We start from the raw sequence: 20601 nt of genomic DNA, 5'->3' as shown, positions 1-20601 counted from the left end.
CGTCTGAGTGTAAACTGCTGTGCCTTCGACATCACCTCCAGAACATCATTTCCCTTCATTGATGTTCAGGTGAAGCGAGAGTTAAGGCCTTCCCTGCTACGCAGATTCATTTCCTTTGACTAAAAGTAATGATATGCTAGCAATGTTAACCTGTCATATTTTTTGTCTTTTTCCTTGTTAAAATGAAACTGTGCAAATGTTGATCTGCAGTAAATTTTTGGCCAAATGCTTGTTTTTACACTACAAAATTCTACTTCTTCCTCCCAGCTTTATCCCTATTCGGGGTCTCCGTTTTTAATGAGTCTCTTCCATTTACCTTTGTCCTGTGTCAACATTTCCTCCCATACTCCCTTCTCCCTCATATCATCTCTAATACAATCAAATTCTACTATAATGATTATTATTTCCACGTTCCTTATATTAAAACATATAGAACCGTCGCTAACGAACTGATTCCACTTGCTGTAGTAAAGAGAATTATTCAAATTTACCAAACAAAATGGACAATTAATGTTTTTCATGAGTACCGGAAGCATTTTTGTATTCCTAATGCCTCGGTGATAAAATTAATGGTATCCTTGAAAGCAATGAACTTTGATCCTTAGTCATGTGCGTAAAATGTGGAAGATTTCTGTAAGGATCATGATAAGGAAAAGAAGTGAATTGATACAATTACATCCACCGTATAAAGAAAAAACGAAGTCGATGAAAAATGTACTCATCAATAGTATGATGTAGAGAGAAAATAGCTCGGAAAAGACACAAAATGATAGTAAGATTAAGCCGGTCTTGTGCTGGCACGGCTCTTGCTTTTCAGCGCCCGTAACTCAACATTGTCAGAATGATCATAAAAGTGAATTGAGGTGTTGCGACTCGTACAAAAAACAAGACCCAGCTCTACCAAACGAACCCCAATTATCATGAGCAGGCATTGAAGTAACGAAGCTCTGCAAAAAAAAAAAAAAAAAAAAAAAAAATGAAACCAGAATTTAAAATAAAGAACAATACGGAAGACATCAAGGTGTGCTTTGAAACCTTAAAATAGAGGGCTTCTTCCTGCCACTCAAAGGTTATGAAGAACAAACTGTTCTATCAAAATAAAATCCTCAATGATTAATAGGAATAAGTTCTCATATGAAATAAATTTAGGCCATTTCGAAAATAAGAGCATATGAATGAGTTTTTCTAATCTGAGTAAATTGCTATCAGTTAAAGAAACGCAATGAAAGGAATGGTAAATGGTTGGTACTATATATATAATATATATATATATATATATATATATATATATATATATATATATATATATATATATATATATATATCTTCTTCTTCCTAGCTTAAACCCATTTTATATGGGGTCGGCATTGCGAATGAGTCATATATATATATATATATATATATATATATATATATATATATATATATATATATATATATATATATATATGGGAAAGGGAAATAAATAAAATCTACAAGGCAACTCTACATAAATTTTTATTCTAAAAAATGCAAAGCAAGAATTTGGCATGATAACATCACCCCTTCCAGCAAAAAAGAAAAAAAGCTGCTAATTCGAGAAGCTGGATTAAATACGACAGAACTAACTGGCAAGAAAATATTAGAGGGTAATTTTTTATATTGCCCATCATACGAAACTATCCGGAACAGATTTATATTCATATAACAGCCATATATCAAGGAAGATAAAGATGACCTGATAGATAATGCCTTACTGTTCACATATTTATCTAAAGACAGTACTGAAAGAAGGATTTATCAAAAGCGTTGTGTTTCCACGAGGAAAATATTCTTCAAGTTCTATCAGCACAACGTAAGCCAAAAGGTAAAATTGAACGAGCAAGGGAGCCGTTTTATAGACAAGCCCCAATGATCTTTCTATTACTACTACTAATGTTGAACAGCTGATTATTGTTATGGTTTCCCTTTGTGGTCTGGTCCCTACCTCAAAAATTTCTCCAAGCATTTCGTGGAAAATTAGCGTCTCGATAAAATGATTGTATTAAAGTCTAAAACTTTTTCGGTGGGAGCCAGATGCGGAGTCTGGTGCAAAATGAGATACTATTCTTCTCTCAGTCGTAATTCTAATGTTAGTAGGTCGGACTGTCCTAGTCAAGGAAATCTTTTCTGTGCTGTACTAAATGGGACGCCTAATTTAGTAATTTAGATAACTTTGCACGAAGCTTCTCGAAGTATATCCATCCATATATTTGCCGTCACTGGACCATGGCAATGATAAGTCCAAATTCACGGGGCTCAGGCAAGAGACCAAGTGGTCAGATGGCTTTGCTTTATGGCTCTACTAGACCTCATCTTCAAGTGTTAAATAGTTACCTAAGTTCACAAGCCAAAGATGTTAGTAATATTAACCATAATCTAACAGACGATGCGAATCCAAGGGACCATACCCGTATTGATATGTTTAATTCGTCAGATGCCGATTTCAGTGTAGAGAAATCCAAAGAAAAAATAAAATATTTACATTTCCATTCGTCGTGCTCTCTCGAAACAGTGAGGAAGTTACATCAAGCTTTCAAGTTGTCAGTGACTTTATAAGCATCGAGGAGGAAGAAATTCTGATGAAAGAAGTTGAACCACACTTCAAACGACTACAATACGAGTTTGATCATTGGGATGATGTAAGTGAAGCCTCAGATACTGACCTGGTAGTAGTCTACTAGGTACTACCAGATCAACCCTAGCTACAACAGCAGACTCAAACACAATTTAGCCCAGCCTTTTAATTATCGAACTGGATATTGGTACGGCAGCCGTACCCCGATCTCGGTAGATATTGGTACGGCAGTGAATTGCGCATGCGCTAACCCTTGTTTACCGCCTCACGCATATCCAAAGACTATCAAAACTGAAGTATATACACGTCTTTGGGCATATCAGTGACAGCAAGAAAAATGGTGACGGAATAGCTAATACATTAGTTTTCGCCAAAAAGAAAAAAACAAAGATGTTTTCAGGCTTTAACGAGCTGAAGAAAGCCATAGACATCTATGAAGACTCAAACTTTCAAAAATTGGGTAATTCATGGCATATACGTAGGTCACGAACGATCGAATCGGCCCTGAAAAGAATTCCGAAGAGGAGATTCAAAGAGGATTATATATAAATATTTACACTACCATCGTACCTTTGGTGATTTTCTCGGCCCTTTATTCTGCCCGACATCGGCAGTTGCAAGGGCCGTTATACACTTTACAATACGTATTCTTTTAATTCACTTCATTGGGTATTTTGCAGCTGTCGGAGAAGACGATAGAATTTACCAGGTAGTGAAATGGCAAAGTTAAACCTAAATTTATAGCATTATTCCATTAAAATCGGGATAGTGTTGTGCTTGTAGTACAAAAAGCGGGACAAAATTCACAAAAGCCAAGCAATTAAAAAAGGGGGAGGGACATTTTGCTAACTGAAAAAAGGGGGACAGGTTCAAAAAGCGTGGACTCCGTCCCACGTAAAAGCCGAACTCTGGTTTACATAATACAGTATGATTAGCAAACTGGTAAACGGATACAGCCAACTGCCGTATCTACAGCAAGTCAGAGCGCAAAATACGGCACCAATGACAGAATCTGCCGTACCCTCACCGCACTATATTATTTGTGACGGCAGGAAGTCTGAAATTGACGCATGCGCAATTCACTGCCGTACCAATATCTACCACGATCGGATACGGCTGCCGTACTATATCCTGTGCCTTTAATTATTTAGCCTGAACCATTTTCTTCTCAATGAACATAGAAGTTAATTAACCTAATGTAGGCTTAAAAAAACTTTCATTTGTAGTCCAGTGTAGTGTATAGTTTCCATTCACATTTGTCATCAAGTTGAGAGTAGAGATCCACTGGGAGCCACCTCTGGCAGTACATTGCATGGCACACTTCTGTATAAAAGTTGATGGTTTGGATTTCCATGGGAACAGATGATATCTTTTGAATAACAATACAGGCAGGTCCCCGGTTTACGACGGAGGTTCCGTTCTTGAGACGCGTCGTAACCCAGAACATTGTCAAAATCCTAAGAAACCTTAATTTTAATGCTTTTGGTGTAGTATTAAAAACTATGCAAATTGCATTTTTATTGCATTTCTCATCAGATAAAAAGCCTTCAACTATTGATTTACTGAGGTGTTCACGATATTAAGGGTCTCCAGGGACTCATTTAAAAAAAAAATCAAAATTGTGAGAAAAACGCATTTGAAAATTGGCAGTTTTCAAACACGCATATCACCACACTTTGTTAGATAATGGAATTTTCAGCCACTTTGGAGTCTACATATGCAAGTACGCTTTTCCATGGGAAAAGTAGGATATTTTATAAGACTGGAGCAAAAAAAAAAAAATTTTTTTTTTTAAAGCGACTTGGAACTCTGGGGACCCTTAATACAGGCAGTCCCCGGCGGCTTACGGCGGGTTCGGCTTACGGCATTCTGAGGTTACAACCCTTTTCAATTATATTTATCAGAAAATTATTTCCGGTTTACAACACACATTCCAGGGTTATGATGCCTACAATGCTGATCTGCCAGAGGAAATATGACTCCAAAAATGCAAAATAGTCAATATTTGAAGGTTTTTTTGATGAAAAATGCAATAAGAATGCAGTTTTACATAGTTTTTAATGCCCCCAAAGCATTAAAAGTAAGGTTCTCCCAGGATTTTTGACGATGTTCCAGCTTACGGCACTTTTCGGCCTACAACGCATCTCAAGAACGGAACCCCCATCAAACCCAGGGACTGCCTGTATTGTGAACGCCTCGTAACCTCGGAACATCTTTAGCCAAAGAGTTGTAAGGCGGGGACTGCCTGTATATATTTTTCCATCTGCATGCTTCCCTCTTCAACCAGCTACATCAGGAAGTTTATTGCAAATAACTGCAAATATTGCCTTAGCCATGTTTCTTATTTTCCGTAATCTTTGCTCTTATTTACGATCTTAAATACAAAAAAGATCTTAAATACAAAAAAGATAGAGAAGGAAATTCTTAGTTTTTGACATTGAAAACTGACGTATGACAATAATTTAATTAAGTTTTTGTTTGTTTTTTTTAGTGTTCATGATAGTTTGTCAATGACTTTGGCTTTATTTAGGTATGAAAAGGCATTCCTTGGACTGAAGTAAAATTTATCGTTATGTAGTATTGTACACTTATCTTCTTCAACAGGCTATACATGGTTTTCGAGAAATTGAACGAGGAAGATGGGTAAAAGTGCTTCGCCTATTATATCAAGGATGAAGAAATATGCCTTTCCCAGAGGGAGCAAAGACCTGATAGCCCCAGGTCCACATCTTAGATTTGGCCAAAACTGGAGTCATTAAACCTCATGTAGATAGTGTCAGGGTAAGATATTTTTGTTTTAATTTCATTGTAAATTAATTCAGTGTTGTCCAAACAAAATTACAAACCTCCTATTCTTACTTACAGCCTATACACTCGTGGTAAAGATCACATAACCTTTGTTGCTCAGTTAAACACTACACTTATGATCTGTACAGTTACATTTGTTTATAGCTGAATTTTCTCTCTTTATGTTTTTGAGTGTATTACACATAGGCTACCTGGGTTCCATTTGTTATCCAAATCTACAATAAAGTTAGTACAAAGTCCAAAAGTTTTTACACAAAAGCAAAAGATCACTGTTATTGAGAAGTTTATGGTACTTATGTCTTTTTCACATTTCATTTGATACTATCATTTTATGTATAAATAGATATTTATAGCCTGTATTTATTCCACCTTGGGAATAAATGTTATACTTGTGAGGCAGGCAGTAGATTTGTCAGCAACAATCCTAAACCACAAGTTTAGCCACAAATTGTTTCTGCCCAACCTGGCATTTTAAACATAGATCTTTCACATTCGTAATTGATCCATGATCCTCTTTTCCTGCCAAGAGCAACCAGATTCACTGAACAGCAGCACCAATATGCAGTAAAATTTGCAGGGATTAGAGAAGTTATCTTTATTGGGAACAGGTTGTGCAAGAACATGCTTCTACAAAGGACAGTAAAATACCAAAAGAAAGTTATTTAGCAAACATCTTATGCCTTTGAATACTAAGGCCAGGTTGCAAGCAGGCTCATACTATTTTCATGTCTTCGTAGACTTAAAACACTATATAAAACCCTACATAATAAGTAAAGGGCATAAGTTGGTAAAAGGTGGAGTTTATACATTTTTTACCTCTCAATGCATTGTAATACTAGCTTGTACTCAGGCTATCAACTTCAAGGTACTTTCCCTAAACATACTTTTTTTCAGTTTTGTGGTAACATCATCTCTGGTGTGTGTTTACTTAGTGATGCTGTGATGCGACTTGTTCATGTTAACAACAAAGACCAAGTTATTGATGTCATGCTACCCAAGGGAGAGCGCTCTATATAATGAGGTAAAAATTTGTGTACAGTAGTCACACAAGCTGACATTTTTTCTCAATGAGGTATATGTAGTATGAAAGAGATACAACCATTCTCATCCCTGAAGTGTTCATACAGAGTAAGCTTATTAGTTCATTATTTATCCCTTTTATTACCTATCTAACCACAGACCTTATTGTTAGAGTAAGCTGACCTTATAGCACCAGCATGGGATAATGTTCGTGTGAGCAGCCCAAAAAAGAAAATCAGGAAACCAGGTGTCATATTACTGACTAATAAACAAGCAAATAGGTGATGTACTTAGAAGACAGGCAAGAAATCCTTTTGTTACGGGAAGCCTCATTTCTCACCTGCTTAAGCTCTGTTCTTTTCTTGGCTTTAGGTCTGGTGGAAGGCAAATAACTTTAAATCATCCTCTGTAACTGGTGCTTAAATAATGACCATCCATTGTTAATTTTTCAAAAGTACTATTTTTACGAATATTTTGTTTTTCAGTGATTTTTCCAATAAAATATTGCTGGTATATATGATTGTATGTGTAGTAGGCATGTACATTAACGTGTATTGTCGGTATTAACATACCATTTTTCTTTTATCATCATGTTTACTCAAAAGTATTTAGTTTGTAGTAAGTGGTTTTTGGGCAGGGTGAGGAGATATGACAAGTGGGAGCTTGCCTTTAAAAAAGGATGCAAACCTGCATTCCTCATTCCTGTCTTCTGCTGCTAGGTGAATGAATTGTTAATAGTATCAGTCAAAATTATTTATAATGTATCTAAGAATTCATAAGTTTTAGGAGGGCATGAGTAGAGATGGAATATTAAAGTTTTGGCTAGGTGGCCTGCAAGAGTTGTTAAAATTGAAACCCCTTAATATTCAGAATACACAAGTGCTTTTCAGATAAAGGTTAGTGATGAATTGTTTAAGGGGATTGGGGAGCCTTTTTGTATAAATGGGCACATGCTTTGGAAATTTTCTGCACAAGAACTTTTTCTTATTCAGTGGACAATGGATTAAAGTGTATATGATTGGTGGTTTATTTTTCTCTCAAGTCATTTGCAACCAGAGGAAAAGGCTAAAATGCTAATACATATACCATATTTGTTACCATATAAAATGCTTTTTTCCTATAAAAGTTTAAGGAAATTCATGATGCATCTTATAAAGTGAAGGTACAAATGTACAAGTTTAATCTTTGGGCCACTGTAGTCTGATATAACAAAATTAGACTCAACAGATATAAACCGTGGAATGACACACACATTATACTTTGCAATTTGAAACACTGTTTCTTATTACAAAAATAATGTAAAAAACTGAATACAATCAAATGAAAAATGACCGTAAATTGAATTAAAGTTCCATCTTAGGAAGAAGACATTTTACCAGCTTTTGTTTTTAGTAACTATTATCTAAAGTAACAATACATATCTTTTCCTTAGCAACTAGCATAAAAGCTTTAAATCGCAGTGATAAGGCATCAGACACTATGATTTTACTAATCAATATATGTATTTTATTGACTGTCTTGTGACGTCAGGAGGTATTATGTAAGCGACAATACATATTATTAATCTTTACTTTGTAGAAATACTTACTGGTAAGGGCTTTGAATATTACATATGTAATTAGCAACTAGCTTCAGTATTTGCATACTGTACATCAGTCACTATGCCTATACTGAGGAATGCATTTCATTGGTTTTCATGAACATCCCCCTTGCTGCTTATGATTAGTGCACCCTCACACATTTAAGTGAACAAACCTAACTACAGTACTGTATAACTGACTATATTACTATTAACATTGCAAAATATCTGAAGTATATTAGATTACAGCAATGATAATGTACGGAGTGAGAAAGAGATTGCTAGGCTAGCAGACTTTACGTGCAATTGCAAATTCAAGTATAAAATTACAATATTGCTGTCAGATAACTTTCATGGACTTAAAATTATGACAGGTATATTTTTTCTGTTGTATATTATATGACAGAAGGAGGAAAAAAATAGACTGGTTGCTTAGACAGACATTTGTTTGAATGTATAAGTTTGTTTCATTGATTGCATAAGTATAATAATAATAATATAATAATAATATCCTTTATTTCGGTTCAAGACCATATACAATGACATACAAAAAAATACACAGTAACATACACAATCTAGATATATGAGTCAACATGATAGGAAAAATTAGTAATCGGCGCTTATCCACAAAATAGCTGAGGTAGCATAAAAGATAGTAATCATAATACTGGTAATAGTAATAATATTGGTGAGAAAAAAAATGCATTGAGAGTTATAACAGTTAGTGCACAAATTATATAGCTTAAATTTCACTAGAGACCTTAGGTGGTTACAGTAGTCTGGTCCGAGGGCTAATTACATAAATTGAATGTATATCTATGTATATATATATATATATATCTATTGTATCTATATATATATCTTATCTTTATATATTAATCTTATATATATTACATACATATATATATATAATATAATCTTATATATATAGATATCTAGATCTCATATATATTATATACATATATATATCAATATATATACTACATACACCTATACACATATTATACATATATATCAACTTTAACTTGATAGTAATCAACAGAAATAATGAAAAAATAAAATATCAGCAATAAATATAATAATGACAAAATTCTGCAGATGACATCTTGCTAATACTGAGATTAAGTCCTTTAGGGGACAAAGGCCTCATTTTCCCATCTTTCCCACAATTTAGATCTTCTTCTTGCTTCACTCCTTAGGATGCTTTGTATGAGCGAGTTGCCGCCGTTTCTCACTCGGGTTGACCAGGCTGACATTGTTCGCCTTACAATGATTTTTAAATTGTCCAGGTGGTTTTCTAAGAACATCTGTGTGGCGGAGTGGTAGCGTGGAGTGTTTGTGAGGCGTCTCAGAATGTCATTGTGCACAACAGTGATACGTCTCATGGTCTCTCGGGTATAGTTCGTCCAGAGGGAACACCCATAGATACTGTAACAGTACGAGCGGAAGAGCAGCAGTTTCACGTCTCGGTGACAGAAGGCAAACCTCCTTGCAATCATGTTGCCAGTTGCACATGGTTTACGACGCCTCTGTTCAATGTCTGCCGTATCTTTTAGGTCATCGGTAATAATGTGACCCAAATACTGGAAATTCGCGCACAAATTCCAGCTGATGGTTTCCGAGGAAAATTTGTGGTTCTGCAATATGCTTAAGCGATCTCGGGAGAAGCGACATGCACTGGGTCTTGGTTTCGTTGTAGATTATATCAAATTCCTCTGCATATTGGCAGCAAGTGTCGATGAGTCGTTGGAGGCCATGCACTGATGGGGAAATCAGAACCATATCGTCGGCGTAACAGAGGTTGTTTATAGTTGTTTCATTGACAGTGCATCCGATTGGGAGTGAGTTCAGTTTGACATTCAAGGCATCTGTGTACGTATTAAACAGGTATGGAGAGAGAATGCCCCCTTGCCGAAGCCCGTTTAGGGAGCCGAAGGTGTACGATAATACGTTGCCCCATTTGACACAGAATTGCTGTGTGGAGAACCAGCAATGTAAAATGCCAATTAGATATAGGGGTTAGGGGTGTGCCCCTTTTATGCAGCTTCAGGAATAGCTTCAGGTAGTTTACTCTGTCAATGCTTTTCTCACATCTACGAAACACAGGAAAACCGGAGATGCTGATGATAGGTAGTAGTTCAGCAATTCTTTCAGTATGTAGATGCAGGTGTCGGTTGAGTGGTTTGCTTTAAACCCGAACTGGTTGTCAGTGGTGTGTAGAAAGGGGAGAAGTCTCACAAGAAGAACTGACTCAAGTATCTTCGATGCGATCGTTGTGATTGCAATTGGCCGGTAGTTGCCAGGGTCAGCTGCATCCTTTAGCTTGTTTTTGATTAATGGTATCAAGTGAACTAAGAGTAGGGAGTCTGGAAGAAACTGGTGAATTATGCATGCATTGAATAAGGCAGCTAGCAAAATATAAATTATCGGATGGCAGAATTTGAAAGCCTCTGCGGGAAGACCATCACAGCCGGCGATTTATTATTTGGTATGCTGTGTATGGCATCGCTGATGTTACCTGGCGTAATACGGTCTGCAAAATGAAATTGAATGTTGTCATTAAGGAGGTTATCTACCTCGCTTCGGGAATCCTGATCATTTATGCAATTCAGGATATTGTTGAAGTGATCACCCCACATCCTTGCGATAGCCTCGTCTCCGACTGCTTCCCCTACTCTCTGTGATAGCTTTTTAGTTTTGGGATTTAAGGACTGGATATCTTTCCAAAGACGAGGGTAATCACCAGATTCTACGTTTCTAGACATTGCATCGGCTCTTAGTTGTTTTTCATTTAACCTGCAGTGCTTAAGAGCAAGTTTGAATTGCGCTCTCACCTGCCTCATTAGTAATGCAGTGTGTCCTTCCCTCGGGCTGCCATTTTGCCTCCACAGTAAAAACATTTCTCGTGAGTATGTATACAGATCCTTAACCAAGTCATTCCAACCAGGTATATTACGAGAATTACCTTGACGAAATCTAAAGGCAGTCCTGCCCGAAGCAAGCATAGCAGAGATTATGTTCGAATAGAATTCATTCAGATCCCTCTTGTGGTGGTCATTTCTACATTTTGTGTTGGTACACAGTAAGGTGTCAGCCGGTTGAATTATTGACCGCAACCTGGTTTCCGTGGTCGCCCTAAAGTATCTGGTTTTCTGTTGGTTTTAAACTCCCAGTTAACCGCTGGAGGGCGGTCAGTTAGTGGGTTCACGGTAGGGAGGGAGGGGTACTGAATGACACTGTAATGGGATGTGATCGTAGCCCGTTGCAAGATCGTAGCGAATATTGCAGGTCATAATAGAATCATGAAGTTGTGGAGATGTGATGCAGTGGTCCAGCCAGGAGGTTGTAATTGCGTCCGCTCTATTATGTACATATGAGTAGGAGGAGGGAGGGAGGAGCATTACATCGCTAATTTGGAGAGCATGATTTTGACAGAAGCGAGTAAGTTCATTATAAAATTGTTTTGTGGGGTGAGAATTAAGGTCCCCTATTATACAAATATGATCAGCAGGAGAATCTTGAATAATACTGTGTAACTCCCCTAGGATCATCCAGTAATGATCAAAATTATTGTTATTTTCCCATGGCATATAAACATTAATTATTAGGATTTTAGAGTTCCCTACTGTCACTTGAAGCCCAAGCAATCTGTCACTCCTGTAGGTCATCACCTTTATCATATTGTCTAACGATTTGTGCCACAGGAAAGAAAGTCCCCTTTCGGACGACCGGCTATGATTTGATCTGTACCTTGCATCGATGAAGTCGAGAAGGTTCTGAAGTCTTCATGAATTGAATCGCAGATGGCAAGGTCATGAGGCCAGAGGAGCGTTTCTTGCAATGCAATGATGCCGTTGAAATTTTTGCAGAGCATGTTTAGGAGAGGAATGTTCCGCTTGAGGCCAAAAATATTCCAAGAGATTATGTTTAATGTATCCATGGCTACTCACGAAGATGGGAGATGAATGCGCTGATCATTTGGGTGGATGGGGGGTTAGGTGACCGATGTCTTTCAAGTACCTTTGAGTGTTTATGACTTAGTAGTGATGAATTCTTCATGATACAAATGTCTTCTATGTTAACTGTCTTTTTCCTCTGGTTGATGCATTTTCCTTTTTCCACAGAGACGGCTCTCGGTACAAACTACACACATGAAATACTAGAAGAAAACAAATCCTTCTTTGGTTCCACTGTAGTTCTGAGAGATAGCAAGGGTATCAGTCATATGCAGAAATAACCCAAAAGAAGGTAACAAGTAAGAAATAATTTGAATAATATGCATCTGTTGAATGAGTGGTCAACTACTGAAGGGGTATTTAATAAAGCAAAGCACTAGTTAGCCTAGATGAGACATGCCTTGAGATTGGTGGCCCTTTTTCTTTTACATATTAAATACTCTCTGGGTTGAGGTGTTGAACAAGCATTATTTTACAGAACCCTTTGGCCTGTTTTCTGTTGTACAAGGTATTCAGTTTTAGACATGCCATTGCTGTCTTTCTTTGCACGAATTCAAAATTTTTTTTTTGTATAAATCACCTTTGAAAGAATTTTTTTTATTCATCATCGTAAAGCTTAAAAATCACAGTACATGGACTTTTGGTGGTAAAGTTATTTTTAGTTTTCACAATGAAAGTTTTATTTATTGTAGTGAGCAGGATTTTAGTTGACTAACTTCCTAACCCTTTTTTTATTCTATTACTTGAGTTACTTGATGCCATCTGTTTTTCATCTCATCTTCATAAAGGCATGGTAGTACACTTATGGTATGTTTGTTGTCTTCTGATGTTTAGGTTGTCTTGTTACAAAAAGCTTTTAAACAGAGCAGACACAAAGATTATGTCAGAGGATCTGGAGACAACTACAAATCCAAAAACAGCAGTTTGTGATTTCCAATCGGATGGACATGGGTGCTGAAGAGCTCAGTAGTGAATCATACTATGGTTTCTCCTGAAGTTTTCATATATTTTCTTGGACATCTCCATCTCTGTATTTAATCCAAGCTTTTCTTCTATAAATAGAAATGGAAAAGAAGAGCCTGGATTGAAATCAGGAGATGGGACCCAGTCCTAAGGAATATAAATAAGATGAAAACTTGGTGTAGTTTATTGGCTTTTTGAAAAAGGTCCTATACGTTACTTACTTAGGTATATCAAATGCTATGCGATTTTTTAATAATTTTAAGTTACAGACTTTGAAAACTTTAACTGAAGGCCAAACTGCCTAACCACTATATGTAGTGCTCAAGAGTTCACACTACAAACAGTTTTTAAGTTTAGAAGGGCCTCATATTAATATGAAAGGTCATATCTTGTCAGTTAACTTTTACCACTTTCATAATCATTAGTACAACACAGTGAGACTAAGGGTAAGGCATCAATAAAAAGTAGTAATAGACTGCTTATTTTTTATACTATTTCAACAAAGAAAAAATAAAAAGTTGTATTTATTATTTATATAATAAATATTCACTTACACACAATAGCTATGATAGAAATGGAAGGTTACTAATTTCTTTCTTTTATATTATAGATTTTCATCAACATAATAAATGACAGAATGAAAGTTACTCTTTTCTTTCTTTACTGCTGTACTCAGTGTCTCTCTTACTGTTGTAACTCCCATTGTAAATAATTTCATAAAATATCACAAAAGGTTAATTTGTATTTTCATAGCCAACAAACCTACAGTCTTAAGGATGAAATCTTCTAGCACCAGCTGGAAACCAGTAAAAAACATTTAAAATTGTAGAACAAGGTGTTGGTGGCAACGAGGTTCAGCCAATCGGACGAGAGAGGAGGCATCTGCGGACCCTCTTAACCCGAAAGCGCCATGCATACTTCCTTCCTTACCACCTTGCTAGAAGGATGTGCTGTTGCCTTTCCTTCCAGAAAAGTGTTTTCCTGCCCCTTTACCTTCTTTGGTTTGCCCTTTATTTCGTGAATTAGTGCTTTTCAGTGTGTTTGTGCTCTTTTTGTTTGTTTTGTGCTCGAACATACAAACCCATAACTCATTTTTCAGCCTCCCAGTACTAAGCCTCAGAGAAAATGTCCTGGGTTTTGTGGTTACCCTTGCTTTCGTTTTCTGCTTCTTTTGAGACATCCACATTCTACTTGCAGCAAGTTCAGATCTATGTTTGTAATATTACTAATCCTGTTCTGAATGTCATTCTTGCCCTCCTAAGCAATGGAGGATATTTTCCAAGAGGAGGCAGCACAGGGAGAAGTGGAGGTGCCATCTTGGAAGTGGTTTTTTCTCCTGTTTGCGATGACTGATTCTCAGACTCCTTATTCATCTTCCTTGTCCCAGTCTTCTGCCAGTTGCTTCTTCCTTGGCGGAAGATTTTACTCCTTCCATTCTTCCATAGCTTCGTCTTTAGAAGTTTCCGAAGAGGGGTCTGAGACATCAATACTTTTGCTATCCCGCTCTCTTGAGGGGGATAAGTTTTCATCCTCCAGGGAGAAAGGAAGCGGTGCCATCTTGTTCCACTACTTCAGGTTCAAAGGCTCAGAAGATGGCTAATATATGAGCTTTTCTAGGTCTATCACAAGTACCAACCTTCGATGACTTTTTATCGCATTTCCTGTCACCCAGCATTCCCATATTGTCTTTGGTGACAGTTGCCAGCTCTGCTGTTCTCCCCTTTGCAAAGCAGCCCAGTGCTTCGCCACAAATTGTTTATTTTAGTGGTGATTAACTGTCCCCAATGAGCAGCTTATCATTGGGGATCATTAACAAGTGCCAAAAAGCACTGCATCAATTTCTGCCTGCTTTTGCTTTCATACAATCCTGCCTCTCATACCTGTTCAACTTTTGTACGGTTTTCTAGCTACCATTTTCACCATTCATTTAAGAACAACTCCCTTGAACTAGTCACAAGTGTCCAGAATGACAGCTGTCTGAGTAAACTACTTTACAATCAACATTTCAGAACAAGCAGTCAAGTACAGTAGTGAAGCCTCCTCTAAGCACTTTTCAAATCCATAAGGAAGTCCCCAAGCACATCTGGCATTTCCAAATGTGATCACAATGAAAATGACAACTACTAAGAGCAATTTTCATTATATGCTGATGGTACTCTTGCCACATTTGCAAACAGGGAGAGCTTATAACTTGAACTTAGTGTCTGCACCCAGCATAAAATGGTTTTCCAGTGCCTAAATATTCCATTAATTATTCAGGGGAGATGTAGACTTGGAAGCTACTGACAAAAAAAAGTTAAAATAAAGGGCATAGTCATTATAACATTTAATAGAAAATACACATAGAATAAACATACTGTAAAAGATGACTTTATTGAAACAATGTTGAATATAAAAATTAGCTTTTACAACCAAAAAAAAACTCCTATCCCTGTAATGGACAATGAAAGAAAACATGGAACTTCATTAATTTACAAATGAAAAAATCTCTCCAGTATGAATACAACTACAAAAATAATGAAACCTCATTTTTGTAAATGGTACCTGAAGAAAACAAGCCATAACCTACAGTACTTCAATTCATCTTATCTACTTTTTCTTCTTCTTGGCTGAATAACTTTCACCTCCAGAGATGGAAGTTGTGCTATCTTGAGCAGGTGCCCATTTTAAAGGATATCGTCGGTAGATTGGCCATGGAGGAAGCGTAACCTGCAAATGTAGAATTTTAATAGTATTGTGGAACCTATGGTTAACACTTTTTACATAAAAGAACATAAAAACAAAGGCACGTACAGTGCTAGAAATATTCATAATACCTATGCAACTTATGCTAAGCAATGAAACAGCCAAACGTACTAGGGTGCCTTACATTCTTTGTTCATGACAGCAATGAAGTATTTTTTATCTGCTAAAATAAACATACTAGTTTCATAAATAAGGTTTTGCATAAAGAAAGATAAAACAATCACTGCCTGTTATTTTTTTTTTTAAATAAGGAAGTTCCCATATCCAACTTGCAGTGGTAGACAATATATTTACACACACAAGCTTAAGTGCATGATACAAAGATGTATACTGATGCTCTAATCATCTCTCCTGGTGGAGAAAGTAAGTATATATCACCATTTTTAACCCTAAAAGCCATGCCTATTCAGGAACACAGATGGTTTTTTTTTTTTTCTCACCCAAAAATGTGAGCCGCTTGGTCACATAAAATCTAGTATGTATGTGCGATGGTACCATTGAAAGGGCCCCATGCCAGAGTATGGCTTGTTTACAACCCTACTCAAAGTAAAAGAAAAATGAACTTCCCTTCCCCATTAGGGAGGAAGATCAACTTGGAAGGTAGCATATTATCATGAATTCCCAGATGATTATGCTTTACCTAACCCCCATACCCTATTAAATGAGGGATGGAGGAATTTACATTTAACAACTAAAAATCAGAGTGGAAGCTTGGTTGTGTAACTGACATACACCTGGCCTGACCTGGCCACTAACTTTTAGACAAAGGTAGAGACGAGAAATAATATGTAACAATATTTTTTGTCCATTCACTGTAAACCTTAGGTGAGATGCTGTTCTGTCCATTACAGATGGAGGTGAATGGGAGCATTCCCAATAATCTTGATGGATGGGTATCAGAAAAATATGTATCCTCCATCAAAAGCATGAAGTTGCCCTCTTTGATGGAAGCTTAACAGGTAACATGCAGTTTCCATAGTTGAAAAGTTTGGTGAACAACTCAGAGGTGAAAGGTTTATGACTGGTCTCTAGCCTTTAATTGCCTTTTCCATTGGGAAGATATGTCTATGCAAGCCTGAAGGGCAGTTGTCTATGACTTCCAGGACATCTTTCTCTGACACTGTCCACATCTCCACTGAGAGAAAGATATTTGAACAATCTTGGTGAGTTGGGAGGAAACAGAATCAGTCCATAAAAGGGTAAGGTGTATTTAATTCTTTACTACGAGAGTAGTCTGTAACCATCCTGAATGGCCAGAAAGACTCTCCCATCTAGTCCTCCACTAAGATACTCTCCTAATCTCTTGGAAACTTCAAGAGTGACAAATAGTTCTGCAAAAAGAAGGGGTCAAGGAAGTCTCGCTAAACCAACAGCCTCTCCCAGGAAGGGATCACAGCCTGGATTCTATTATACAGGAGATTGGATCCAATTCATAACCCAGAGAACAATCCCACTGCTCCCCCTTCCTTCATTGGTACAAAGACCAATAAGGAAGGACAGGGCAACAAACACAGAAACAGTGTCCCTAAATGGTACTCTTTAGAATCAAATGAACAAACCTGATCAAACAAAAAACAAAAAATTATTTTAGAATCAAATGAACAAACCTGACCTAACGACAAATTATTTATAAGACTATTTCATAATTACAACACCATGTTTCTGTAGCATAAAATCCCAATCTTACTGTAAAAACATAGATCAGTATTTTATATGAGCTACTGTATAATAATAAGTATAATAATCATTGTACAATGAACCTCAAGAATTCTGTAAGCATACATTGTACAAAGGTACAGTTTGCCGGAAAGAAAACACAAAAGTCATATCATTGTTCTAATATCCCATACATACAGAATAACCATCAAAAGCAATAAAATACAAGCATAATAAGCTTTTACAACCAAGTCATAATCTTTCACTGTACAGAAAAACAAGAGCATCTTGTCTTGACAGTAGTCTTAAAAAAAGTGGAGGTGCTGCCAAGTGAATGAACAGGGCTTCTCCACTGACTTGCCAAACATACACACCTTAACCATCTTGCAATAATCAAAGCAACTTTTGTTGAAGTTCACTAAATATTATAAATATATGGAGGGTTTGTATTCTTGTACATAATACAACTATAATAGTAATCGGCAATTAAACTATTCTGGTAATATAAGAAAAATAAAAGTTTGGACTTGTTAGGAACCACAGGAAAATGCATTTGTGTAGAGGCATGATAAACTCACCAAACAAGCTAAAACAAATCCCCTGCTCCAAGAGTTGCAACAGTCATAAAGAAAATCCTGTACCTAGTAACCATACAGCCACCCAACAGCCTGCAAAAGTAAAGATTTTTTTAAATAATATGTTAATTTTAAATAGCATTTGTTTCATACACAAATATTTTCACTCAGCCATGTATGGACCTTATCCTGTAAAGCCTAGGAAAGCAATAGCATTGGTCACAAAATGATTAAAACACTGCTGAAATTGTGATACATACATTTATGGGGGGGATCTGAGCCTCTTCTCATAGAGTGCAATCTCGAGTCTAGTTTACTTCATACCAGCATAAGAAATGGACCTCCCAGTATATAAGTAAGGATTGTTAAGTCTACTGTATACTGGTCAAGCACAAAACCATTAACTGATTGGTACATTTGAGGTTTCAAATATAATTAAGAAGGGTAATGGTGATATGAAGGAGAGAGATTAAGGCTACCAAGAAAATAATTTATTTCCATTTCAATACTTCTGGAATTGAAACAACTTAACTTCTTCGGAGTGATAGAAACCAAAAAGAGAATGGGGATTTTGCCTACTCGGGGTGCCTTTCACCCAACTGAGAAATAACTTCATAAGCTTGCAAAAGTATAGGAGTTATTAACTGATTTATAGAATTTAGGCTGTGAAGTCAAGCACTTTGGGCACTTTCAGCCATTCAGCAGTTAATAAAGGGAAAAGAGAGAGTTGGAGTGATTGGGCACGAAGATAGAGAGTTACAGTCATTAAAGAAAACAAAATACAAGGATCTACATGAGGAACTGTAAGAAGTACAAGAATCTACAGGTGGAACTGTGAGAAAGTCCAATTTCTCTTTGCTCAACATTTTTCTGCTTAAAAACTAAAAAACAAAAAGTAGTTAGCATTATCAAAGCTATAAAAATTCTGGACTCATAATTAAATGTTTGCAATTCTGAATCCAATACCAACATTTAATTTGCCTGACACCTTTAGTTCAAATCAACTACAGGAGTAAACTTTTTCCCCAGAAAAAGAATATTAAAAAACTCACGAACAGGAATATTATACTTACACCAAATGTGACAACAATTATTTGGAATAATCTCTCTGCTAATCTCTGGCCTTCAAAAGTCCTGCAACAAGAAAAAAAATTATTTATTCTAGCAATAACAATGATACAATACAAGAATACTTGTCTCAATGACCCTTTCCATTGAAATGAAAAACACTAAATGAAATTTTAATTTCCTACAGTAACTTTTAACAAATACAAGAAAACTCCCATCAAGATTCGATGAAATGTGAAAATCTAACCCAACTATTTTTACCATATTTCTTGCACTGGACATGTTTTTTTTACAGCTTGTATTCTGTACAATAAATTTCAAATAGCTCATGGCCCCTGAAATTTAATCCTACACTTAAAGTAGGTTATATTGATAATGTATTAAAAATCAGCTTCTAAAGTCAAACCAATTTACAAGCGGACTCCGAGCCCATTTGTGACGTTGCCAGATCCTTCTGACCATTTTAATCCACACCTGGTTTGACCTCTAATAGATGGGCACAGACTAAGATAAAGAGAAAGGGTAGTTTAATTCGCTCATTATCCCAGATTTGAATGGTCAAAGTAGATAATCCTTTAATTTGGTACTGTCCTCTAAATAGTTTCCTTCGTTATTTATATTTTGTAAACCAATTTCATGCAGCACTTTACGAAATGATTCCATGTAACCACCAAACCCAATATTTTCCTTCACTTGTAAAACTTTGTCTATCTTCAGAATTTCTTTCCTTTGCATAAAAAGCCAATACAGTTCGCCGTTTAACGCGCATCGATCAAAATCGTCCACATTTGTTACGGTTTTTTATCTCTTCCTTTTCTTTTCCCTAAAAAAACAGCTCTCTAAACTCTCCTTCCGTTTCTTTAGCATCCTTACAAATCTGATGAAAGTTGCTTTTGATATCTTTGTTACATCTGCTTGACTGATTCCAAACTTTGAAATTTCATTTTCTTCAACCCATTTTATACGATTTGACCAAGGGTCTCAGTGATCTGACCCAAGTGAAGAAGTGGCACACAAAGTATGCCAGATCTCCAAGTTTGTCATTTTTATTCCCTTCTCTTAGTGAAGCGAAGGTAGCCGGGTTAAGGAGAATTGGCAAAGCTGGAAATGGTCTTGGAGTCCGCTCATAAAATGGTTTGACTTTAGTACTAGGCTATAGGTATACACCATAAACATTATCAGCCTTAAGATGATAAAACTCAAGAGAAAAATCATCCAAAAGAAACTCTTAAATAATACATTCACAGGCCATGGGGCTTTGATTAGGCTATCTAATGAATGATCTGAAATGTCTGGTACAGTAGTAACCATAGTCTAGAGTAAACAGTATATCACAGATTAAGGATAGCCTACCATGAATTAGGTACGCTATAACATAATGGTTATTGTTCTCAATTCCCTCTTTAATATATAGTATTCATTCAACCAACCAAAATGTAATGTGGGTATACATAAGGGTTAGGACACGGCGTCTGGGGTTGTGTTAGGTTAGGTTTAGGTAAGGGGAAGGGAAATATGGTTAGGGCATACCTAGGTAACTACCTAGCCTATTCCCTAAGAAATGTGATCTACAGAATGCTTAATACGACCACTGCAGTAGTCCAAACGAACCCTCACTCTGCGTTCGTTCCAAAT

The 20601-nt window shown here is 36.5% G+C and overlaps 2 protein-coding genes and 1 long non-coding RNA gene across 3 annotated transcripts in view; 2 read left to right on the top strand and 1 right to left on the bottom strand.

Moving 5' to 3' along the window:
* The window catches only part of LOC135214865 (signal peptidase complex subunit 1-like), a 57757-nt gene that overhangs the window by 27906 nt on the left and 9250 nt on the right, over nt 1–20601 (top strand). The window lies entirely within an intron of this gene.
* On the top strand, nt 2248–6613 carry LOC135214523 (alpha-ketoglutarate-dependent dioxygenase alkB homolog 7, mitochondrial-like). The gene is made up of 5 exons (XM_064248896.1): nt 2248–2376; nt 2469–2660; nt 5201–5260; nt 5318–5377; nt 6299–6613. Exons 1-5 carry the CDS (start codon nt 2248–2250, stop codon nt 6419–6421), a joined length of 564 nt encoding a protein of 187 aa, XP_064104966.1. The 3' UTR covers nt 6422–6613.
* LOC135214604 (uncharacterized) lies at nt 15492–19028 on the bottom strand. Its single transcript, XR_010314434.1, has 3 exons — nt 18972–19028; nt 17902–17991; nt 15492–15631 (listed from the first exon to the last, which is right to left on the bottom strand). It is a non-coding gene; the product is annotated as an uncharacterized LOC135214604 (long non-coding RNA).

This window comes from Macrobrachium nipponense, chromosome 46 (assembly GCF_015104395.2).
Source record: "Macrobrachium nipponense isolate FS-2020 chromosome 46, ASM1510439v2, whole genome shotgun sequence".
Classification (NCBI taxonomy): Eukaryota; Metazoa; Arthropoda; class Malacostraca; order Decapoda; family Palaemonidae; genus Macrobrachium; species Macrobrachium nipponense.
This window is presented reverse-complemented; position numbering and strand designations above follow the sequence as displayed.

Coding starts and splice junctions, on each gene's coding strand:
- LOC135214523 (XM_064248896.1), top strand. CDS start 2,248: ATGGCAATGATAAGTCCAAATTCACGGGGCTCAGGCAAGAGACCAAGT. Junction 2,377..2,468: donor TAAGTTCACAAGCCAAAGAT/GTTAGTAATATT, acceptor TGCCGATTTCAG/TGTAGAGAAATCCAAAGAAA. Junction 5,261..5,317: donor TAAAAGTGCTTCGCCTATTA/TATCAAGGATGA, acceptor TGATAGCCCCAG/GTCCACATCTTAGATTTGGC.